Source organism: Bradysia coprophila (assembly GCF_014529535.1).
Source record: "Bradysia coprophila strain Holo2 chromosome X unlocalized genomic scaffold, BU_Bcop_v1 contig_128, whole genome shotgun sequence".
Classification (NCBI taxonomy): Eukaryota; Metazoa; Arthropoda; class Insecta; order Diptera; family Sciaridae; genus Bradysia; species Bradysia coprophila.
In genome coordinates, this window is record NW_023503295.1 from 3,572,241 (window position 1) to 3,599,292 (window position 27,052).

General features: G+C 34.6%; 1 protein-coding gene across 13 annotated transcripts in view; it reads left to right on the plus strand.

Annotated features, from left to right (window-relative positions):
• Positions 1-7,787: 7,787 nt before the first annotated feature.
• Positions 7,788-27,052, plus strand: part of LOC119067738 (tropomodulin) — a 70,300-nt gene continuing 51,035 nt past the window's right edge. For 6 of the 13 annotated variants that reach the window (XR_005086006.1, XR_005086009.1, XR_005086007.1 and 3 more), the window contains exon 1: positions 7,843-8,490. Coding sequence is in view for 7 of the 13 variants with exons in the window: in XM_037170856.1 (XP_037026751.1) it covers positions 8,413-8,490 (78 nt within the window). In the remaining 6 variants the exon portion in view is untranslated. Of the gene's footprint in view, positions 8,491-27,052 lie in introns of all 13 variants that reach the window. The other 7 variants (XR_005086012.1, XM_037170868.1, XM_037170866.1 and 4 more) reach the window with 4 other exon arrangements.

The window sequence follows — 27,052 nt, forward strand, 5'->3', positions numbered from 1 at the left end:
ATATTTCTTGAATGGTGGCAGATAGAGAATTACTTTCGTCAAATTTTCGAATTTCGTCAAATTTTCGAATTTCGTCAAATTTTCGAATTTCTTCAAATTTCGTCAAATTTTCGAATTTCGTCAAATTTCGTCAAATTTTCGATTTTCGTCAAATTTTCGAATTTCGTCAAATTTTCGAATTTCGTCAAATTTCGTCAAATTTTCGAATTTCGTCAAATTTTGTCAAATTTTCGAATTTCGTCAAATTTTCGTCAAATTTTCGAATTTCGTCAAATTTCGTCAAATTTTCGAATTTCGTCAAATTTTCAAATTTCGTCAAATTTTCGAATTTCGTCAAATTTTCAAATTTCGTCGAATTTTCGAATTTTGTCAAATTTTCGAATTTCGTCAAATTTTCGAATTTCGTCAAATTTCGTCAAATTTTCGAATTGAAACTGTAAACTGTTATAAAAAGCAGTGTTGAGTACACTTCTAAAACGACTGATATCCCAACAAAAATCTCTTCGAGAAAAGTGCGACGCAGTCTTTGAAATACAATTTCTAAAATGAATGATATCGCTAGAGTTGACGCTTTCAGCTTCGTTACCAAATTTTCAAAATTCGTCAAATTTTCGAATTTCGTCAAATTTTCAAATTTCGTCGAATTTTCGAATTTCGTCAAATTTTCGAATTTCGTCAAATTTTCGAATTTCGTCAAATTTCGTCAAATTTCGTCAAATTTTCGAATTGAACTGTTTGACTGATTGTATTTCAAAGACTGCGTCGCACTTTTCTCGAAGAGATTTTTGTTGGGATCCTATAACGATATGTGAGTCCAAACCGTATCGAAAATTTCTGTTGTTCGGATAACGGACACATCTCATCTCTGGAATAAATTGGTTTTGAAGCATTCATTCATCTTATCCTAAATTTGTAAACTGGGATCCCAGGGTCTGTACAGTGTATAACTCTTCTCTGACGAAGTTAAACTGAACACTTTTCTGCCTTTGTTTACCGATGTCAATATTTTACATATAATTTACGAATGTGACATAGGTTTTCATACATATATGGGTAAACCTCGTAATCGTAGCACATTTTATGGCAAAGGTGAGGTGAAATGATAAAAGATGAAGGCAACAAGAAACGTGACGTTATTACATAAAATACTGTATTTATGCTGAATTTATTTACGTATTAAATGGTTGGATGGTAGAGGAGCTGCAAAAGGGAAATGTTTTGTTGGAAAACTTATACAATTTCCTATTCAATATTAAATGCGCATTGATTTTTATGTCATATTAGTGTCAATCATTTTACTATTGTGCAGGGATTGTGTTTGAATCGTGGGAATTTATGATAATCAAATAGTTTGATTAAATAAAAACGTGCTGCCATTGCTTTGTGTGACCACAAAATATTGTTTAGGTTGGCGACTCGATTGTGAGTGTAATAAACTTCGAATGCAATTATTCATAAACTGGATGTAACAGCGTGAAAAATATCGACTCAAAAAGGAAATTGTTTGCAGTGTTTTGTGGTGTAAACGTAAATTGATCACAATGAAGAAAAGGAAAGATTGTGAATTCGATTTTATCTTGGAGAAGACAATCTGGCTTAGTTGATGTTGAGGAAACTAATGTTAGGAAAATAGTTGAAACAGGGAAAAATATGTCCTGAATCATCTGCCACATGTGACGCAATTTTTTCTAAAATTTTCTTTCTTAAATTTTTTGGGTCAATTTTTTGTTGATAAAACTTTCGCCTCAGCGATATCAGTTATTTTGTAAGTAGAAACAGGGGCTTGCGTCACACTTTCACCCTTTAGGGTTTTTTGACGGATATCAGTTCTTTTGGAAGTTTGTGGGTAAGGGTCACTAGTTTTGTTAGCATCTCATGTCGAAAATAACCCAAATCCATCGAAAAATCCGATGGAAGTTAGAAAGTGCCAGATGAATCATCTTTCATCCCAAAATTTAGGAACCAACCTCGGAACACCTTACTTTTAACGAAATTAACTCAAATCCATCGAAAAATCCGATTGAAGTTAGGAAGTGCCAGACAAATCATCTGTCATCCCAAAATTTAGGAACCAACCTCGGAACACCTCACTTGTATCGAAAATAACCCAAACCCATCGAAAAATCCGGTGGAAGTTAGGAAGTGCCAGAGGAATCATCTTTCATTCCAAAATTTAGGAACCAAACTCGGAAAACCTTACTTTTAACGAAATTAACTCAAATCCATCGAAAAATCCAATGGAAGTTAGGAAGTGCTAGAGGAATCATCTGTCATCCCAAAATTTAGGAACCAACCTCGGAACACCTCACTTATATGGAAAATAACCCAAATCCATCGAAAAATCCGATAGAAGTTAGGAAGTGCCAGAGGTATCATCTTTCATTCCAAAATTTAGGAATCAAACTCGGAAAACCTTACTTTTAACGAAATTAACTCAAATCCATCGAAAAATCCGATGGAAGTTAGGAAGTGCTAGAGGAATCATCTGTCTTCCCAAAATTTAGGAACCAACCTCGGAACACCTCACTTGTATCGAAAATAACCCAAATCCATCGAAAAATCCAATGGAAGTTATAATTTTAATTCCTCCCTTCCTTCAGCGGATGTACTGCACTGCCATATTGCCCAACGATTTAAATTCATTCGATCATACAGTTCCTCTCTCCATGATTATTGTTCTTTGAAGAACGATTTCTGACCGAGCCGCCCATTAGGCGTCGACCAAATGTTTTCAACGTTAAAACAAACGAATCTAGTTGTCCTTGAGTACATCGTATCGTATTGGATAAAGCTAACTGCCTTCTATTAATTATCGTACTGTAAGAATGAGCGTTCGTTGTGACAGCTGCCAAGTAGAGCACTATTTTCTATGAAATTTCTTTCGACATTTTTTACAGTGTAAAAAATTGTATGATACACTGGCCAGTCTTAGTACTTTATTTAGAGTACCACTCATGCTTGCGTCTTTTTACTCAAGGCCGTATACTTTGGGGAGGTCACGCAGATACAGATACGCGGGTTACACACCAGAGTTGATGATAAAATGGCCGATTTCATACAAAAATTCACCTACTCTGACGATTCTCGTCGTCTTGATGATGTGGTGAATTTCTTGTATATGTAAAGTCATCAGAAGTGGTGTGTTCCCGCGTATCTAATAAAATGGCGGTCTGCGTGAAAGTGGTGTGTTCCCGCGAATCTAATAAAATGGCGGTCTGTGTGACCTCCCCAGAGTATACAGCCTTGTTTTTACTGACTTAATGCAATGAAGGTTAATCGACAAGTGATATTATTGCCTCTGTGTATGATTTTGAAATGTTCCACCATTGTTGCACACTGTAAAGTTTTTGCCCTTTTGCCATTTAAACAGAAGCAAATTCAGAGTCTTGGCAGTTTAATTTACATTTCCAACGACAAAGATATTCTCGGAATATTTGTCTACGAAAATAAATTAGTCTTTCGTCTCCCATATCTCTTCATTATTTTTTTCGAAAACACAAATATGCAGATTTATTATCATCATCACGATCGTTATTATAATTTTATAAACCGCCACGGAAATTGTAACTTTTTTTCTGTAACAACAAAGATTTTCCTGACAACAAAGATATCAAAGTCATCTTTTCTTCATTCATTCATTCACACAATTCAATTTCTTTTTTGTACGGAATACATTTCTCACATTTTACAATCTATATAGATACAACCGCTGATCGAACCATATAATATAATTTTCCATAAGAAAATGAAATATAAGCCCGAATATAAAGAAAATCCGAAAATAAATTTTATTTAAAGCGCAGTTGATACCGCACCAGATCGATGCGATGTTGGTCCCGTACGAATATGTACACGTGGTGCGTTCGTTTGAACAGAGTGTGATACGTACAGCTGAATTTTTTTTATAAAAATAATTTTGACAGACAGGCTTGTATGGAAATCCAACATAACAACGAAAAAAAATGAATTTTCATACAAAATTCAAATTTTTAACGGTCAAAAATTATTTTTAGAAAAAAATTCAGCTGTATAGCTAGACATGCTAAAGCCGCATGTCAGGAAAATCCACATTGTTAAATATGTCAGTGGTCCTTCATGCCCCTCTCACACAATATGAGTGGCGTGACATAAACATCATATTAAAATTACCATACACTGACAAAAAAGTTTTCAGATTATTACCTGTGACAGATAATCTTTCCCCAGGTAATGCAATTTCTCATACAAAAACAGCATTACCTGCCACAGATAATGTGATTTTTATATGAAAAATTACATTACCTGGGGACGGAACTGTCAACTTTTTTCTCAGTTTACGATTTGACATATAAACTGTCAAGTAAATATTGCAATTGTGGCACGAACATTACGTTGTAACTTTATGCAAAAAGCTCCAATTTGAAACTTTATCGTTGTCTTTTCGTTACAATTCGTAACGTCACAAGCACGCTACCAAATTCTTGAACGATACAACCCTATTCCTAAAAACGTTCATAAACTTACAAATACAAAAATACCGTTACTGACGGCGTACCAGTACCATCTCGGGCCCGTAACTTTAAATATTGGGTTCTGAGCGTAACGTTACAAAATAACCGTTACTTTAAGGTTACGTTAATAATAACGATAAATATGACGCTAGTTTTATTTGAAGTACTGTATTTCACGAAATGAGCTCTTAGAAAATCTGTGAGGTGCTAGTAGAAAATTGAGTATTTATTTTTAGGTTAGAGACGACTCATACACAGCGTGAAACTTATTCCGTAGAATCGTTCCAAAAGTATGGATAACAAAAGCGAAAATGGAATGGGATATATATACGTCTGTTAATCTCTAACGTTTAATTGGTTTTTCTAACCTTACCGAATGTGATATTTTAAAAACGATATTGTCAACCAAAATTTTGATAAACATCAAAAACTCGGGTCATAATAGGTTTGTTCTAAAGTCATTTCGAAATGTCAAATTTCATCCACAGAAGGCAACTTAACCTCAACTTTCAGGTTGACGAAAATTTTAACGTCAAAATTTTAAAGAAATTTGTTAACGTTTAGGTTATGTTCATCTCTGTGGATGAAATCGTCGGCGTTCGTATTGTCAAAGTTCGGGCTTACAGTTATTTGGAACAAACCTATTGTCTGTTCAGACTACGTCAAATCAATAAATTTTTGATCTTCATTATAAGCTAAAAACCGGAAAACCAACCAGTTCATCATATATGAGATTCTTCGCTTTTATTTCCATTTATAGATCTTTTGTTTCTGTAGATTTGCCACGTGAAACCCTAAAATACTGTAGCCATCCTCAACAAGGACTCATCTATGAACCTTAATTCATAATCCCAACCAAAATCTCTTCGAGAAAAGTGTGACGCAGTCTTTGAAGTACAATTTCTAAAATGAATGATATCGCTAGAGTTGACGCTTTCAGCTTCGTTACGCAAAAATTAAATTTTACACCCAATTTTAGTTCAAACAAGCTGGCTTAGTTTTTCTCATCATCTGCCAAATAATTTTTACCAAAAAAAATTTGACTGGAATCAACCAAAATTTTACCAAAAAAATCTGCGTCGCAAAGTGGCAAATGTTCAGGAACAGACCAGCAAGAAAATTTATCTGCCACATGCGACGCAGATTTTTTTGGTAAAATTTTGGTTGTTTCCAGTCAAATTTTTTTTTGGTAAAAATTATTTGGCAGATGATGAGAAAAACTAAGCCAGCTTGTTTGAACTAAAATTGGGTGTAAAATTTAATTTTTGCGTAACGAAGCTGAAAGCGTCAACTCTAGCGATATCATTCATTTTAGAAATTGTACTTCAAAGACTGCGTCACACTTTTCTCGAAGAGATTTTTGTTGGGATATCAGTCGTTTTAGAAGTTTTAGAAGTTTTAGAACACTGCTTTTTATAACAGTTTATAACAGAAATTCAGAAATTTGGCGAAATTTGAAAATTTGACGAAATTCGAAAATTTGACGAAAATCGAAAATTTGACGAAATTCGAAAATTTTACAAAAATCAAAAATTTGACGAAATTTGACGAAATTTGAAAATTTGACGAAATTCGAAAATTTGACGAAATTAGAAAATTTGACGAAATTCGAAAATTTGACGAAATTTGAAAATTTGACGAAATTCGAAAATTTGATGAAATTTGACGAAATTCGAAAATTTGACGAAATTTGACGAAATTCGAAAATTTGACGAAATTCGAAAATTTGACGAAATTCGAAAATTTGACGACATTCGAAAATTTGACGAAATTTGACGAAATTAGAAAATTTGACGAAATTCGAAAATTTGACGAAATTCGAAAATTTGACGACATTCGAAAATTTGACGAAATTTGACGAAATTAGAAAATTTGACGAAATTCGAAAATTTGACGAAATTTGACCAAATTCGAAAATTTGACGAAATTCGAAAATTTGACGAAATTTGACGAAAATCGAAAATTTGACGAAATTTGACCAAATTCGAAAATTTGACGAAATTCGAAAATTTGACGAAATTCGAAAATTTGACGAAGAAAGTAATTCTCTATCGGCCACCATTCAAGAAATATCTCTAAAACCCCAATAAAACCCATTTCCAACTTTCGACATTTTTCACAATGGCCCTTCTTTTCTACTCGTAAAACTCTGAGACTTTGCCGAAGAAAGTAACTCTCTATCTGCCACCATTCAAGAAATACCTCTAAAACATAATTGACCCACCCATTTCCAACTTTCGACATTTTTCACATATGCCCCTCTGTTCTACTCGTAAAACTCTGAGACTTTGCCGAAGAAAGTAATTCTCTATCTCTCATAACCCAAAAAAATATTAGTCCTTTCATCCTACGCTCGAGTAGCTCAAAATTTGGTCACTCTAATCACTCTAGCTCAAACGAATCTGCCCCGATTTTTTTAATTATTTTTTTGTTCGAATCGTGTTACGAATACCTTTCATTTGATGGGTCGCACGCCTCTGTAGGTTTCAATACAGCTAAGCTACAGCCGAAAACGCGTTCCCGACCCTCGAAAACCACACTCAGAAACCACTTCGAGGCCAATAAAACAAAATTCTGGTTTTTCCTGGGGTAATGGCGTATCACATTTTCATTTTTATGCCCACCCTGAGGCTCCTGCAAAATTTCATGGAGATTGGCTGACTAGTTTCCGAGATCGACCGTCGATAGATAAAATGACCAACTTCAAAACGATGTATCTCCGGCAATTTTAAAGTTACATAGTCGAGTGATAGCTCGTTTTGCTCGTATTTGAAGCGCGAATAAGATAGAATAGGATTTGTGGTGATACAGGCCAAAGGAAAGAAACTTAAATTCTCGCCTATATAGTTGCCGCATCTCAAAAAAATTTCTTCGTTCTTTTTTTGGAAGTTAGACTGCGTCAAGTCCTCCGCTATCGCTCCGGACATGATTTCGATTTGCCCTTTTTGGTGGACGTGACATCGTTACAAACGAAACATTGATGGTAATAGCCTCAGCTACCTCGTACGGGGCTAAAAGGAAAAGAAACAAAAGCATTTAATATATACAACACAAAGGGGGGAAATATCAATATAAACAGAAAATGGTGTATATATAGACAGCAACAGTGTATGTCTACAATGTATGTCTACTTTAGAGTCATCAAGATCTCTACAAATACATAGGAGAGAAATTTACGTCCATTAATAACTAATATGTCCATGGCAATGATGTTACAATGCCTTGTGTTGTATTTAATAAAAGCAACAAAAAAACACACAATATTAAATATAGCACGCAGTACTAGTGCCGCACTCTGAATACAGAAAATTAAAACGTTCGTCATGTCTTCATTCTATCGTCTTCGTTTTTAGTTAGGTTAAAACATACAAGCGGTTCAGTTAGTTAATTACCAGTCATTAAGAACTATCAATTCGCGCAAGTCTTTTGAAAAAAATATATAAAAATAATATATATGAATGGCCTAGGAATTTATTAATCGGGATCCCATTCTTTGATAATATTAACTATATTTTGTCGATCGGCACATTTTCGGTACCTCAATAAAGCGAAATTAACAATTATTGTTTATTGAATGTCGAAAATCGAAACTATCGAGACAAAAAAGAAAATTTCTGTTCAATGAAAATAATCCAAAACGAGTAAAAAGAGTGTGACGAATCGTAAGAGCAAAACAAACAGATCAAACAGATTGTTCGATAACAAAAGTTTTTTGCCAGAAAAGAGTTTAAGTGTTACTTGTCGGTTGCAAACGTACAACGCGCAATTTGAGCACAAAAATAAAAAATAAAAATTCCAAACGGAAAAGTGTCAACTACAAAAAAATTGGAAGAAAAATTTATTTTACAACACCCATAACTGGATACGTTTGAAGTGATAACAGTTAAGAAAAGTTAATTGAAAAAAAAAACGAATCAAAACAATGGCGGAAACGGTGGAGGAAACTTTTGAATCCGAGGTGACCCGGAAAACAGTGCGCACCAGTTATAAAATCGAGGAAGTGAGTACCTAATTTATGATTGCAAAGACGAACACACCAAAAAAAAACTCTAATTATTTATGATGACAGCATAGAGTCTGATGTGTGAGTGAGAGAGAGATGCACAGTGAGAGCGAGTGAAAGAGAAAATGAATTAGAAAATTATTAGAAAAATCACTTGACAACATCGGATATCTGGAAAATGAAAATAACTTTTTTTTTTGTTGAAAATCCGATGAAAATTCCTATTTTATTTCGGTTTTCATCATCATTATAGTTCTGTTTAATTCGTTCAATCACAACCATCAATATGTAATTTATGTAACAGATATTGAAAGTTATTTCAAGACATTGACTACATGGCTATGGTCTCATACCGCACGAGCAAAAGAAAAGTTTTTTTTTTTTTCATTTTCTTTTTGTGTAGAGAAGTCGTTCTCTTTTACTTGGTATTCCCACATTTTTACGGTGCGATAATTTTGTAGATTATTTTCTGTTTCGATGGAAAAATGTACAACAGAACTTTATCCTATTTATCCTATTGTTGTGTTTGAACTATCGACGGTAACCTAAGACTATAACAACAAATTATAACTTTGCGATACAACTATTAAACTAATGTAAATGCTAGGATCCGTTGAAAGAGTTTGAAAGTTTAAAATTTTTTTGTTGAAATAAGAAGAAACGAAAGAATTGAAAACATTTTAGAGGTTATTGTATAAAGACGAGCGATGCTGTTTATTCATGCTCAATAAGTCTGCTAAAAATAAATTTTTTGGCAAAATATTTATAAAACAGTGTGAATCTCTGTTTTAATAATAATACTATATGCTGGTTACCCATGTTCGACTCATAGACTTTAATTCAATTTTAAAATACGGTCGAGAGAGATCAAACACAAAATTAATGAATTTTCCATTATTTTCTCCATTAAATTAAATTTTAACAAAAAATTATTTTTCATCCGAAAAACCGAAACTGTCGACTGTGTTCCGGGGATTCATTTCCTATATAAATATACAACCAACGAAACAACGTTTAAAAAAAATGGCTTTAATGACAAATACACTTGGCTGTCTGGTTGCTTTTTATTAAATTGGACGAAATAAAACGCAAAACTTTATTTCGAATCTAACGACAGGTGTGTGTCCGACAAATTTCGGAAAAGGTCTTTACACGCAAACCTCTTTTAATTCACACATACCAGTCAGTGGCAGAAGAAGAAAAAACAAGCAACACCAGCCACTCGATAAACATATGCGAATCACTTATAAATGTCATGAAAATGAGGAAAATGGTTGTATATGATGGACGAATTATTAATCTTAAGTTTTTTTATGATTTGGTTACATGGGAACAAATGTTCAAAAAAAAAATTGTTTGATGTAATTCTGGCGATATATTTGTTAGCGCCTGTGTGTTTGACGATTACGTCAGGATATTGCCTTATTTCGGTCATAACATACTATAGTATAAATGACCTCGGTTCAATATGCCATTGAAATATTAAGAGTTATATCGCCAAAACTTGAACAAATTTGAAAACAAGGGTTCGGCGATCCGGGCGAGCTATAGCGCGTTGGATTAATTGTGTACTCTTGGTGTAAATTGGTAAAATGCAGGCACATGCCATAGGGTAGGGAAAACACTTTTTTAGTATTTACTCGAGGTAGACGATTTTTGAAAAGTTAAAATGTTGTGTGAGTGTGCACCTCCAAAAGACCTATCATTAGAGTATAGGCACGAGTCGGTACCACTGTACATTCGGGAGTAAACAATGAAAGTATGGTCGATTTTCGCACAGTACTGCTGGCTTGCAACAGAACGTTTCCGTGAAACCGACTATGGGGTGTTGTAGCTGGACACACTCACTATCATCCCACGTAAACTAAACCTCAGAAAAATTGTGTTGCAGGCGAGGAAGTTGCACGAAGTAAAAAGCTGCCCAAATTTAACCAATTTTTTCATAATTTTGAGTTCAACGAACGTATGGGAATACACACTTTGTCGATTTTTCCGGACCACTAAAATGATTCCAAAAAAAAACAAAAATGGAATCAGCTAGTTAGACATACGGAAAAGAACCACTCTAGGAGTATAGACCAAGAATAATGGCATTGTTCGTTCCTGGACTCATCATATGATCACTAAATGCAAATAGCATAATTTTTTATCACAATCAGACTTTAACGCCGTTCGTTGAACTCGAAATTATGAAAAAATTGGTTAAATTTGGGCAACTTTTTACTTCGTGCAACTTCCTGGCCTGCAACACAATTTTTCTGAGGTTTAGTTTACGTAGGATGATAGTGAGTGTGTCCAGCTACAACACCCCATAGTCGGTTTCACGGAAACGTTCTGTTGCAGGCCAGCAGTACTGTGCGAAAATCGACCATACTTTCATTGTTCACTCCCGAACGTACAGTGGTACCGACTCGAGCCTATACTCTAATAATAGGTCTTTTGGAGGCGCACACTCACACAACATTTCAACTCTTAAAAAGTCGTCTACCTCCAGTAAATACTAAAAAAGTATTTTCCCTACCCTATGGCATGTGCCTGCATTTTACCAATTTACACCAAGAGTACACAATTAACAAAAAAAAGAAAAGATCCGTATTATCTAGAATTGAAAGACGAATCCAAAGTGCTATAGCTCGCCCGGATCGCCGAACCCTAGTATTGATTTTCCCCAAAATTGGTTCAAGTTTTGGCGTTATCACTCTAAACAAACACATGGAACGAAAGAATTCATTGTTATACTAACCATCCTAACCATCTAAATTCATCCTAAAATATGGGACGGGGCCTGTAACATTTTCTTGGGAATATCGGTTCAAAAACGGTCATACCTTTCATTCACTCTATTTGGGAGCTCTCTGCATGGTCCAATTGATGACGAGGAAAAACCTCTTCCTACATCCATAGATCCATAAATCCCGATAAAATGGAAAATTTGTGTACACAAGTCATCCGTTTAATTCGTTCAGCATCCGGATCTACAAAAAAAAATCGACAATTTGTTGATTGTATCGTTGAAATCATGACTAACAAAAATCGTGTATCAACTTTACAATATTTTGTTTATTTTATCGAATGAATTTAGCCGAAAAATATGCGAAAATTCTACGCTACACTCATTAAGTTTGTTCATTTTTTTTTGCCAAAACAATAATGCGTGCATTTCGATGTAAATGCGGCGTATGAACCCATTCATCCAATTTGATTTAAAAAACAAGAAAATATAGTGGAATACACCAACAATGCATACACAATATAAGTGTACACGAGACTTTTCCAAATAATTTATCGGCTTATTTTGAAATTGTATTACGCAGATCAACTTGATGCGTTTTAAATTTGTTTTTCTTCAATTTAAATAAATGTTTCCATACCCAAAAATGGAAAGCAACAAACCAAAAATATTTCGCAGTTAGTTCGTAAAGCGCAGAACAAGCTTTGAGCGATACTCTATGTCTGCATACAGTTCGAGTACATGTTATCAATTTTTGTACTTTGATTTCAAAGTGCATGTCTCAGTTCGATTTGGAAATGGAGATATGTTTCGCATATCGTTCCCTCTGCAGTCACAAGTTAGGAAATAGTTTGATTCCAGAACTCGCTTACGACTTGTGCTGGAAACCTCTCATTCTCTAAAAAAAAAGACTTTTATCATACAGTGAACGACATCTCAAATGTCTCACTGTCATTTTTTTTTTCAGAGAATGTCATTGTGCAATGACACAATAAAATTCTCAGAAAAAATTGACAGTGAGACATTTGAGATGTCGTTCACTGTAAGTTAAGAACAACGTTTTTCTTAAACGACATTTTAACGCTAGTTAGGAAAAACACTTTATGCACGGCAGCGGAATCTCCATTTGCACACTTCCTCGATCGCATTGCAGTTTTGTTTTGTAGATCCACCCCTATCCTCTAAAGGTGAACGTTATGACATTGTAAATTCTCTGAAGAATTCAGACTAGTCATTTTTTTGTGACTTCGCCTCGGATAAACCTCCCACGTAACTTTAGTTTTCATCCCTTGTCATGTAAATAACTATTAAATTTGAAATATCGTCCGGTTTCGTCTACTGTGCCGAACAGTGACATGAAATAATAGCAAGTTACGATGTTTTACATTTAATGATGCTATTCAAAAATACCACATCTCATCAGGTCATGGTGGCAGTGGCAAGGAAATGATCAACCTCTATGAAATAAGTCATTCCCCCTTGCATGTACAAGTCTAGCGAATCACAAATGAAATGAAAGTAATACAAGTGGAAACAATTTTTTTTGATATCTCTATTTGCGTCGCAGCTATTGTAAGATACATTACCGAAAAATCATTATTCAAAGAGAAAACGAAAAAAAAAAAAACAAAAATAAATTTCTATGGAAAAATTCACCATTTATTACTGTCGCTGTCTCGTCAGGTCATAGTTTTTAAGAGCTAAATTGGCTGCTTGTTATTTGGGTTGTGGATACTTTATTTTTAACCAAAAATATTATTTTCTTCCACGGCAAGCTTAAAACGGAAAATTTCAAATCACCGTCTAGTCTGATATTAGACCTAACCGATGACTCAATCAGTCTCATCTCTTTCTTATTTATTGAAAAAATCACAATAGCCAATTACACTCGTGTATCGGATGCAATGGCAATGGATCGTACGAAATGGAAAGAAGTTGGAGAGGCCTACATCCAGCAGTGGATAGAAACAGGCTGAAAAAGAAGAAAGAAGAGATCGGATTTTTACTTATTTTACTTCTAATTTAAATATATTTTTTGAATTATTTGATCGAATTACCGTTGGTGAAAAATGGGAAACCACAATCCAATTATCTTTATTCATTCCACATGCATTACCAATGTTAAGACGTTGACGTACGTATATATACGTATATTAATGTGGATGTGGAATATGGACTGAATAAAGAGAATTGGATTGTAATTGTGACTCCTTATTTTGCTCCTACAGTGTTATCGGTTTTATTTTGATTCACTCAATCGCGTATATTTGTTAGATTTGAAATTTTCTCTTGTTGATGGGTATACGTATGCGTATCTATTACGCTTCATATAAAATTCCATTCTACAGGTGTCTATTTAATTACTGTGGCGAACAAATTCTAATGCAATTGCACTCCCAATGTGCTCTATCAATATATCAAAGAGAATCTTTGTCATTTATCACATTGTCACATTGTGACGTTGTTCTCATTGTTTACGTTTTCATAATACTTTTCCCTTCAAGTTTTTGTCGCTTAGTAACTAACCGAAAATAGTCTTCTTTGAGCCAAACTTTCATTCCACAAACAATGAGAATAAACTTCAAAAACGGGATGTTTAATGGCCTTTCCTTTGACTTGTAAATGACATCTTTTTTAGTGGAAGAACCAAAGTCTTAAACATCCGTATAGTGCGTCCGCTAAGGCTAGGATTGTGCAAATTGAGGTAAAATTGAATTTATGATTTTATTATGATTTGTATGGAATGCTGATTCCAAAATCATCAGGCGCAACTCCGGCAGCTCACTCGTTACGCCTGGAGCGGCCATTATGTCACTTTGGCTTCACTGAGTTTTCATGCCCATTTCCAAACAGATATCGATGTGGAATAAGCTGTAAGATATTCTTAAATGTTCAAAGTTTTTTTAGAGTAATTTTTTGTTGACACAGAAAATCCAAAATGGCCGAAAAAAATGGCGGAAGTTGGAGGTTCATTTTTTTTCTGTTTAAAACCTTGAAATCCCATCGAAATACTAAAAAATCCCGAAAACGTTTTTCGAAAATGTAAAAATGTGCAGGATTTACTTATTTTACCATTACACGTCATTTAAAAACGAAATAACTAAAAAAATTGACATATTATTTTTGACACCTTTGAAATACCCTTTGAAAAAGTGCACTCTAGGCGGAATACCTCTTGTAGTTTTCAGAGTTCCCACTCCTCCTAAAATTCATAAAATTCCTAAAATGGACCAAATCCTCCTAAAATCTCCTAAAATCTTCTAAAACTCCTAAAATTCCTAAAAATAGCCCACAAGAATTTTTTCACTAAATCAAAGAATTTTTTTAATAAAACTGAAAAACAAGTAATTTTTTTTATTACGCTGCAATAAATTTGAAAACAGTCCTTTCTTTGAGTCATGCAAACAGCGATCCTGAACGTGGATTTAGCGAAAACAAATATATTCTCGAGGATCTCAGCTTGTTAGTAGATGCGACTATCGTCGCACTTCGACCAAAATTATGGTGAATCTTGTTAACTTGAAAGAAGGGTCCAGTCGACAAGAAACAACTGATAAATACCAAGTTGCTGGTCTTAACTGGCGTCAAAAAAGTGTAAACCATAAAAGTTTCAATTATTGAACTACATAAGGAACACGATGCTTTGATTAAAAAAAAACTTTTTGTCAATTAGGGGTGTACGATGGAGAAAAGATCGAGACTGGCGTAAATTTTAAAAATTCATTTACAACTTGAGACAAATCATAGAAGCTAAATTTTTTAGTTTTCGGTCTTCCACCTACTTCGACCAAAAACCTTCTTTGAGATCTTTGTTAGCTGCATTAGTCTTATTCTACTAATTGGAGTCCAGTGCTACAAGAAAAAATTAAATCCAGGCGAAGTTTGTCGAGAAGGTATTTTTGGTGAGTCGTCAAAGTTTGCCGACTATGAAAAATTGAGTGGATTTTAAACTTGAAAATTCGGAAATTCTATCAAGAAAATAATTCGATCTTTGCTCAAGTGGGCTTAAATTCTTGCGAATGTTGTAGGCTATCCAGAACAAAAAAGTTTTTGAAAATCATGTGAGAAATGTTTGTTTTGTGAGTGTTTGTTTGGTCTAAAATTGAGGCAAAATGGCTCAATTGAGAAAATCGAGTTTTTGACATCTAGGGATAACAATTTTTTGTGGACTATGCCTGTCTCGATCCTATACCCATCGCACACCCCTAATTGAACATATTAATTTTCTGAAACATTTTTATTATTTTACGAAGTGTATGAGAAACAGAAAGATCTTGAGGCTGCAAAAATTCCTCCGGAAATTACTTATAAAACCTTTATCAAATCTCCTAAAATACTCCTAAAATTACTTGCAAAATCTCCTAAAATTCTCCTAAAATTACCGTTAAAATTTCCTAAAATTCCTAATTTTAGGAGCCTTCCTAAGTTTTTGACCGATTTAAATTTTTTCCTTGAATTGGCTACAAAGTAAAGCAATTTGTTTTTTACCACTCTCACTCTCACTCTGCCGACTTTTGATTAAGGTACCGGTAACATATTATGGACGTCCGCTTTTTAAAGCTTAACTTTAAACTTTAACTTCGAGCTTACTTTGCATATTAATCACTTGATGGTGGATGGATGGTCCCAGTGGAAATATCATGTATTGTTATAAGAAGACACGATACATAAAACTCTTTTCAATTCAGTTAGTCTCACCGTTTCCTCCTTATCAAAAAAACAAAAACATTTTAAACAAAATCATTTCACCTGAAGTATATTATACGTTCCCTATGATCCCTCATCAACCGAAGTTGTTTTCATCTCGAATAGAATTATTTATAAGCCGACGGTTTCATCTGATTGTTATTCATCATCGCAAATTATAGGCCTTCCGGTCTCAATGAGATTTGGAGATGAATTGAGGATTGTACGTAAAACGGTTGTTGCCCGGAATTTTATTTTTACCCGAAATTATCCTTTTTCACTGACCAGCGGAAAGAATGTTTTAAATTTCGGTATTGTATACAGTTCAGAGAGTTCAGAGTATACGGATATATCGTTGATTCATTTCAAATTCTTGGTCTTATCATGCAATGAACGAAAAAAAAAATTGTGAAGACATCAAGTGAATAAACCGTTTCGAACATCATTTTAGTCTGATTAAAGCCTTTTTTAGCCGGTCGACAAAAAAAAATAATTTATACAAAAACTGCACCGTCACCAAAATTATGGTTCTTTGCCAATCACTTCAACCGATAAAATTTCGTTTAACCATTTTTTTGGCATTAGAATTAAAAATGTTAGCAACGAAGGTATATATAATGTGATGTCGCATACACCCAACCCAACCCAACCCAACAACGTGAGAAAATTAATTAACCGATTTTATTTGGCAGCAAACATTTTGTTCTTGGGGTCAAAAGTATTCCTTTTCCTGATTACCAAATTGTTTATCCGCATACTATGTCAACAGGTAAATAATTCAAATTCATTCAAATGGGATAGTTTGTTGATTTCCTGCAATACCGTTTCAAGTACACACACCCGAGTGTGTCGTCTCAGCTTAACAAAATAAAATTCAGAGAACTTTTCTTTTGCCCGTCCAATTTAAATAATTTGGGACAACACAATCAAACTGGCTACGTCTGTCTCTTTCGCACAACCGGGCGTTTGTCTAGAAAAATTTTCCATTATTGAAAACAAAAAAAAAATATCTCGCACAGTTATGACGTCATTCACATGATCTTTAGCATTCAAGTGTGTTTGCCGAAAATAACAGAAAATATAACTCGTTTCGAATCGGTTTTTTTCTTCTTCAGTCAATGTAAATTAATTTTCTTGAAATTTTCTCATTGATCAATTGCTACAAAATATGTTTTTGTGCGAAAGCAAGACGTACACATCTGTACAAGAGATTTTTCATTTCCATTCATTTGTTTTGTTTGCTCAATTCAGCTACTAAACATTCGTTGTGACTCTCTTTTGATAATTTTTACGAATTTTCTCGATTACAAATTTACAATCATCGACTGCATCCCACTATGATTGATGTACATCACAGGGGTGTAACTTAGAACAATTTTTATTGTCGCTGCTTAGAACATTTTTGATTTTTGTACCAGCCCTGTTGAATGTCGTTCAAAAACATCGAATCGTTTTTTAATTTTCTGAATGTTATAGTTTTCGGCAACAACGATTTTCTGTTATAGTAACTTTTAATTGTCTTCGGCAATTGCCTACATCGATGGTATTTTACGACAATTTTTATGGTAAAGTGGTACACCCGTGATGTAGTGGTGGCAATATTTTTCAATCGAATATGTTCATGCATGGATCCATGGAGTCCCCAAAATTGATATCATCGGCATTGACGAGTCGTATTATGTTACGTAAATAAGCTCAGCAAAATATGCTACTCCCGCCATAAAACTTGTTGCGAAAAACAATCTCAATTTTTCTCGTTTACCGTTTTGGTTCGGTTAACAAATTGATGGAAATTTCCTAATTATTCAAAACGTAAGCAGAGAGTCACTACGGACACCCATATTAATTTATGCACCTGCATTTGAAAAGTGACGGTATAGAAGTTGGAAGGCCCTGAAATGCATAAATTGCAATTGGAACGTTCAACGTTTTGCTGCAAACATGCGCACATTATTCCCCTAACATTACCAGCACTGAGGAAAGTTTCAGATCGCATTAGAACCTCTTTCCGAATAATACTTGCATTCAGTCCCAAACATTGTATACCTAAGTTACATCACACATATTTAGTCCTAACTGGGCAAGTTTTAGGCGGGCGATAAATGGAAATTTATCGTAGGGAATATGGCATAACATGCTATTTAAAACTGTTCTAATGCATTCAAAAATGAATTATCGAAAGATTCATCTGCGACATTTTCGTCTGTGTACTATTCACTCTGGAACACATAGAAGATTGCAACTTTAGTTCTACTCGTGCCGTATTATTTTCAAAACTTTCTGTATATCATGTAGGTTGGTTCTCATAGCATCTGCTATGTTGTACTACATGTATACGTATATTTATGTAAACATGTTCAATGCACGAGTATTGTAATGCAACGAACGAGAGTTTGGCATAAAACCAACAACATTAAACATTCACATTCAATTAAAGTTACAAAACATTACATAGTTTTAATTAGTTGATATGCTCAGTTTAATTAGACTCGGACGATGTGAAGTATACTCGTATGCGTCTCTTTTTCAGATGGTTTTATTGTAATGCGAAACATCATCCATATAGCGACCCATATCCATTGTGAGCAATTGGAGCAATTACGGGTTGGGATGAAAGAGGGAGGGATAGAATCAATATTTACTGTAACATAGGTTTTTATTTCAAATAGTTTTTAAAAGCGTTTCGGAGACAAAACTTTCATTTTTTTATGTTTTATTGCAAAAGTTTTATTGCGCACTTAATCAAAACTTTCCTTTATCAAACTTAGAAAAATGTAACTTCATCAGTTATACTGTAATCTATTCATCCCAACAAAAATCTCTTCGAGAAAAGTGTGACGCATTCTTTGAAATACAATTTCTAAAATGAATGATATCGCTAGAGTTGACGCTTTCAGCTTCGTTACGCAAAAATTAAATTTTACACCCAATTAGTTCAAACAAGCTGGCTTAGGTTTTCTCATCATCTGCCAAATAATTTTTACGAAAAAAAATTTGACTGGAAACAACCAAAATTTTACCAAAAAAATCTGTGTCGCAAAGTGGCAGATAAATTTTCTTGCAGGTCTGTTCCTGAACATCTGCCACTTTGCGACGCAGATTTTTTTGGTAAAATTTTAGTTGTTACCAGTCTAAATTTTTTTTTGTAAAAATTATTTGGCAGATGATGAGAAAACCTAAGCCAGCTTGTTTGAACTAATTGGGTGTAAAATTTAATTTTTGCGTAACGAAGCTGAAAGCGTCAACTCTAGCGATATCATTCATTTTAGAAATTGTATTTCAAAGAATGCGTCACACTTTTCTCGAAGAGCTTTTTGTTGGTATATCAGTCGTTTTAGAAGTTTTAGAACACTGCTTTTTATAACAGTTTATAACAGAAATTCGGAAATTTGGCAAAATTTGAAAATTTGACGAAAATCGAAAATTTGACGAAATTCGAAAATTTGACGAAAATCGAAAATTTGACGAAAATCGAAAATTTGACGAAATTCGAAAATTTGACGAAAATCGAAAATTTGACGAAACTCGAAAATTTGACGAAATTCGAAAATTTGACGAAAATCGAAAATTTGACGAAAATCGAAAATTTGACGAAAATCGAAAATTTGACGAAATTCGAAAATTCGACGAAAATTAAAAAATTTGACGAAATTCGAAAATTTGACGAAATTTAACGAAAATTGAAAATTTGACGAAATTCGAAAATTTGACGAAATTCGAAAATTTGACGAAGAAAGTAATTCTCTATCTGCCACCATTCAAGAAATATCTCCAAAACCCCAATTGACCCACCCATTTCCAACTTTCGACATTTTTCACATATGCCCCTCTGTTCTACTCGTAAAACTCTGAGACTTTGCCGAAGAAAGTAAATCTCTATCTCTCATAATCGCAAAAATATTAGTCCTTTCATCCTACGCTCGAGTAGCTCAAAATTTGGTCACTCTAATCACTCTAGCTCAAACGAATCTGCCCCGATTTTTTTAATTGTTTTTTTGTTCGAATCGTGTTACGAATACCTTTCATTTGATGGGTCGCACGCCTCTGTAGGTTTCAATATAGCTAAGCTACAGCCGAAAACGCGTTCCCGACCCTCGAAAACCACACTCAGAAACCACTTCGAGGCCAATAAAACAAAATTCTGGTTTTTCCTGGGGTAATGGCGTATCACATTTTCATTTTTATGCCCACCCTGAGGTTCCTGCAAAATTTCATGAAGATTGGCTGACTAGTTTCCGAGATCGACTGTCGATAGATAGACAGATAGACAGATAGACAGATAGATAGAAACATACAGAGTAAGTTGAAAGATTTTGATTGTTTGGAAAACGTTGATTTGGCATTTTCTATCAAAATGACCAACTTCAAAACGATGTATCTACGGCAATTTTAAAGTTACATAGTCGAGTGATAGCTCGTTTTGCTCGTATTTGAAGCGCGAATAAGATAGAATAGGATTTGTGGTGATACAGGTCAAAGGAAAGAAACTTAAATTCTCGCCTATATATAGTTGCCGCGTCTCAAAAAATTTTCTTCGTTCTTTTTTTGGAAGTTAGACTGCGTCAAGTCCTCCGCTATCGCTCCGGACATGATCTATATAGATGGTATATACCAGGTATCATAGTTTTTCGCAAGGCCCATGTCGCACAAATTGTTATTGTTGCTCTGAGCAACAGCTGTGGAACTGTTTCTATGCGAAAATAGGTTTGCACAGCATCGATAAATCTGTTCGAAGGTTGTTTGCACAATGTGCAATGCACATAACGAACGCCATCCAGAGCGATTCTTTTGCAAACACACCTACCGAAATCGGACGGATTTTCCAGCGGAATTTTCTATATAAGCCCTGAAAGTATGGGTAAAAAAAATTCCTCGATGCTTGTGTGGCTAGTGGGAGGTGATCAACCGAAACAATTCACTTTTCATATGGATCCCCTGATTGCTCCTGTGGATGACATCTGATTAAATTCCTAAAAGTTCTATATAAAACCTAAAAATTTCATTTTAGGAATTTTCAAAGGTAGGGAGTATTCATTTGAAAACAACATCTTCTCATAAAGTGTTTCCAGGTTATGATATTTTGGCGCAAAACTTTGAAAATCCTTTAGCGAATTCAAATTTTGCCCAAAGCTATCTTATAACTGGGAAATCTAAAGTTGTGTTTTCTAAAGATGAATCCACAGTAAATCCGGCATCACCAATTAAAACCCCTATAAAATCTTCAGTAAAGCAAGCCTCCTAAATTCTTAAAATATGAGGAATTTTAAACCGTGGCAGTGCTGAATGAGGGATTCTTTTGAAAAACAGCCTACCGAAATCGGACGCATTTTCCAGTGGACTTTTTTATACGTGCCTAGTAAGGTATTCGACCCTAGAAGCCAAAACCTCTTTCAAAAAAATTCTTCGGCAGTTACACAAGCCGTACAGGAACGTACTATTGAGCTGAATAGGGACTTATTGGGTTTAAAATTCATGGACACTGAAATATAAGAAATTTTTGTAAGAAAAGTGCAAGTTTTCGGTTTTTGTTCACCTTTCACCAGCCACACAAACTTCGAAGAATTTTTTTGAAAGTGGTTCTGGCTTCTAGGGTCGAAGACCTTTCTAGCCACATATAAAAAAGTCCACTGGAAAATGGATTCAAAAGAATCCCTCGAATCTGTTACATCTTTTGTTGTAAGCGTCGTTTAATTTTAAAGTCATCTTAATTCGATTTTGCATTTCGATAGTACCAGTCTTACCGCTTATCAGTAGCAGCTTTGTTGTACAACAGATGAAGATTTAAAAGTTAGTGGAACATCGAAGCAGCAGAGAAGGGGGACTCTCCGAACATTCACTACATTTTTAGTCATAACTCTCGTGGATCTACTCGCACCAAGCGGTGCGTATACTCTACCTGTAGGTCTTTCCAAGGCCGACATTCGTACAACATTACAACAATTTAAAATCGTTTTTTCTTCAGTTATTGTCGAAAAACTGTTTTCGGTACCCTCTGACATGTCTTCACTTAGGATTTTCTACTCATGTGTATTGACTGAATTCCAGTACAATGTAGTCACAATTATAGTCGATCTGAATTCGCTCGATATACTCAATATACTCGAGAAAAGTCGAGAAATACTCGACATACTCGAATGTAGTCCAGATATCTTATAATATAGTCAAGATATACTCGAATATTGTCGATGTCCTAGAATATTGTGGATGTCCTCGAATATTGTCGAAGTCCTAGAATATTGTCGGTGTTCTCGAATATTGTTGATGTCCTCGAATATTGTCGGTGTCCTCGAATATTGTCGATGTCATCGAATATTGTCGATGTCCTCGAATATTGTCGATGTCCTAGAATATTGTCGGTGTCCTCGAATATTGTCGATGTCCTCGAATATTGTCGATGTCATCGAATATTGTCGATGTCATCCAATATTGTCGATGTCATCGAATATTGTCGATGTCATCGAATATTGTCGATGTCATCGAATATTGTCGATGTCATCGAATATTGCCGATGTCCTCGAATATTGCCGATGTCCTCGAATATTGTCGATGTCCTCGAATATAGTCGATGTCTTCGAATATTGTCGATGGCATCGAATATTGTCAATGACCTAGAATATTGTCGATAGCATCGAATATTGTCAATGTCCTAGAATATTGTCGATGTCCTCGAATATTGCCGATGTCCTCGAATATTGTCGATGTCTTCGAATATAGTCGATGTCTTCGAATATTGTCGATGGCATCGAATATTGTCGATGGCATCGAATATTGTCAATGACCTAGAATATTGTCAATGTCCTAGAATATTGTCAATGTCCTAGAATATTGTCGATGTCATCGAATATTGTCGATGTCATCGAATATTGTCGATGTCATCGAATATTGTCGATGTCATCGAATATTGCCGATGTCCTCGAATATTGCCGATGTCCTCGAATATTGTCGATGTCTTCGAATATAGTCGATGTCTTCGAATATTGTCGATGGCATCGAATATTGTCAATGACCTAGAATATTGTCGATGGCATCGAATATTGTCAATGTCCTAGAATATTGTCAATGTCCTAGAATATTGTCAATGTCCTAGAATATTGTCAATGTCCTAGAATATTGTCGATGTCATCGAATATTGCCGATGTCCTCGAATATTGTCGATGTCTTCGAATATAGTCGATGTCTTCGAATATTGTCGATGGCATCGAATATTGTCAATGACCTAGAATATTGTCGATAGCATCGAATATTGTCAATGTCCTAGAATATTGTCGATGTCCTCGAATATTGCCGATGTCCTCGAATATTGTCAATGTCCTAGAATATTGTCAATGTCCTAGAATATTGTCGATGTCATCGAATATTGTCGATGTCCTCGAATATTATCGATGTCATCGAATATTGCCGATGTCCTCGAATATTGTCGATGTCTTCGAATATAGTCGATGTCTTCGAATATTGTCGATGGCATCGAATATTGTCAATGACCTAGAATATTGTCAATGTCCTAGAATATTGTCAATGTCCTAGAATATTGTCGATGTCCTCGAATATTGCCGATGTCCTCGAATATTGTCAATGTCCTAGAATATTGTCAATGTCCTAGAATATTGTCAATGTCCTAGAATATTGTCAATGTCCTAGAATATTGTCGATGTCATCGAATATTGTCGATGTCCTCGAATATTATCGATGTCATCGAATATTGCCGATGTCATCGAATATTGTCGATGTCTTCGAATATTGTCGATGTCATCGAATATTGCCGATGTCCTCGAATATTGCCGATGTCCTCGAATATTGTCGATGTCTTCGAATATAGTCGATGTCTTCGAATATTGTCGATGGCATCGAATATTGTCAATGACCTAGAATATTGTCGATGGCATCGAATATTGTCAATGTCCTAGAATATTGTCAATGTCCTAGAATATTGTCAATGTCCTAGAATATTGTCAATGTCCTAGAATATTGTCGATGTCATCGAATATTGTCGATGTCATCGAATATTGTCGATGTCATCGAATATTGTCGATGTCATCGAATATTGCCGATGTCCTCGAATATTGCCGATGTCCTCGAATATTGTCGATGTCTTCGAATATAGTCGATGTCTTCGAATATTGTCGATGGCATCGAATATTGTCAATGACCTAGAATATTGTCGATGGCATCGAATATTGTCAATGTCCTAGAATATTGTCAATGTCCTAGAATATTGTCAATGTCCTAGAATATTGTCAATGTCCTAGAATATTGTCGATGTCATCGAATATTGTCGATGTCCTCGAATATTATCGATGTCATCGAATATTGCCGATGTCCTCGAATATTGTCGATGTCTTCGAATATAGTCGATGTCTTCGAATATTGTCGATGGCATCGAATATTGTCAATGACCTAGAATATTGTCGATGGCATCGAATATTGTCAATGTCCTAGAATATTGTCAATGTCCTAGAATATTGTCAATGTCCTAGAATATTGTCGATGGCATCGAATATTGTCAATGTCCTAGAATATTGTCGATGTCCTCGAATATAGTCGAGAGACACTCTAATATAGTCGAGATATACTTGAATAAAATCGAGATATATTCGAATATATTCAAGATATACTCTAATATAGGCGATATACTCGATTATTGTCGATGTCATATAATATAGTGGATGTCCTCGAATATAGTCGACGTCCTCGCAAATAGTCGATGTATTCGAATATTATCGATGTCCAAGAATATTGTCGATGTCCTCAAATATAGCCGGTATCCTCGAATATAGTCGATGCCATCGAATATAGTCGATGTTCTCGAATAGGCGATGTTTTCGAATATAGTCGATGTTCTCGAATGTAGTCGATACGTACTCGAAAATATACTCGATACTCAGTACACTCGAATATGGTCGGAGATATATAATAGATCTGTGAAAGAGTTATGTACACTAGTGGTCGGAGTAAATAACATAAAAAGATTCTAAAATTTTTGTTTTCTTATAATACGACTACTCATAGATATTCGGTGATTGGTACACTGACCCTACGCCATATATTCTGCTAGCGGGTGTTATTCACAATTTGTTTTTAAAATATGTATTTCGTAGTTATTTTGTCCGGGGTTATTTTGTCCAGGGTTATTTTGTCCGGGGTTATTTTGTCCGAAAGTTATTTTGTCCGAACGCCGCATTTTATGCATCATGACAACAAGAGTAATTCTGTAAGTAGAAAATATCAGCAGTTAGTGTTACTATACGCTCTACTTGTCGCCTTTTTTGAAAGAAAATATTAGTGTGCCATGTCTCCGCTCGCAAATATTATACTTTACCATAAAGTAAAGAAAAAACAAAATTTATGAGAAATAAAATTCTGATTTTTTTAATTTAAATGTTTTGATATTTGTAAGTAATTCGTAAAATTCGGGTTTTCTCTTCTCTTCTTCACTTCAAAAAAAATAAAATAAATAAATTAGATAATCCGTAGTAAGTGTGCACACGTACGTACACAATTATATAGTGTATGTACGTGTGTTCCGATCGTTTATATACCCGAAACGCCAAGTATATTACACATTAATGCAAAGTCATTCGATTTTGTGTTAGAAAGCCACACAAACATGAGTTCCGTTGTCTGAAAATAGATGTACATATGATCGAAAATAACTACACCAGGCCGCCTGAAAGGAACAACATCATGCAAATTATCTTATTTGAATTAAAATGCCAGTGATGTATTTGGGATGAAAATCCCGCATCCAGTTAGCAGAAAATGCACGAAACGGTTGTTGTCCGTCCATTCATCAGCTATGCATTATTATAATAACGTTCTTTCACTATACACTGCATGTCTGTGCTAATTAGATGATTAATTGAATTAGTTATTTCATTTATTCGAATGCAAAATATCGGTGACCTTGCTCTGTGTTTATATTATACCGAACGAGTGCTCATAAACAAAACGGAAAACATCTCATTCAAAATGCATGCATGCATATATGTATCAATTGAAGTTAATTGCAAATAATTTGTTAGTATAACGCAGAACCAATATATTCGTTCGAATTGAAAAGTTAAATGTCTGCCAAAATCTTCTCTTGAAACTTTAAATTGCAAACTTTAATAACACAGAAAATGACGTCCATTGAGTATCAGGTCGGACATGTCTTAAATAAATTTGTTAACATTTTTTTTTCGGCTGTCTAGCATAATGTGTTACACATCAATTGGAATTGACAATTTTCAGATTTTTTTTTTTATTTAAACCAAAACCGATTTCTTGATGGAAAATATTTTTGTTTTGTTTCTTTTTCGGATACGATTCGAAGTGTTGTGGAAACGAAGCAATTGGACTGTTAGATAATGATTTGAATTTTGGCGCCAGTTGTTTACGTTAATCCAATTAATTTTTCCATAAAATAAAAGTCTGAATCAATCCAATGGATGCATCGTTTGGGTCAGCCTCAAACTCGTCACCATTTGATATATACATTCCATAAAAGATGGATCGTTAACTGCATTAACATTCGATGGAGTTTTTAAGCTAATTGTTCATTTTGAGAATTGCGACCACCAATTAATGTAACGATGAAATCGATGAAAAATTGCAGAGATTACTTGAAGTGATATGGACAATGAACCTAAGATAAATGTTTGTCTGATCATTCTTTTCAAACTCAAGCCATATTCGAATTTGTTTTACGTGTAACTTTTCGTATCTAACGTTTCTATCGCAAATAAATTAAAAATTGAATAGAATATCTACGGGTAAACCAAATGAAGTAGAAACCGTCGTGCAATGATTGCACTAACGGTTTATACTACATTTAGTAATCATCGAATCGATGAGTTCTTTTCGCGTTGTTTTTCAAGCAAAATCTTTTACTTCTTTAATTTTAACAAATATTTATATGAGACGCCAGTAGTCAGAGCTCAACGCTTTGTCTCTTAGATAATTTGCAAATGCCTCACAAGGAATTGCTTTTCAACATACAGTTAATGTCAACCAAAGTGACCCGCCTGAAGTAGTTGCAAAATGAGTTGCAAAATTCGTAAAAGGAAAATGTTTTCAGCAACAACTTTTGCAACTACTTCAACTAATACGCCTGAAGTAGCTGCAAAAGTAGTTGCAAAATTTGTAAAAGGAAAATGGTTCTTG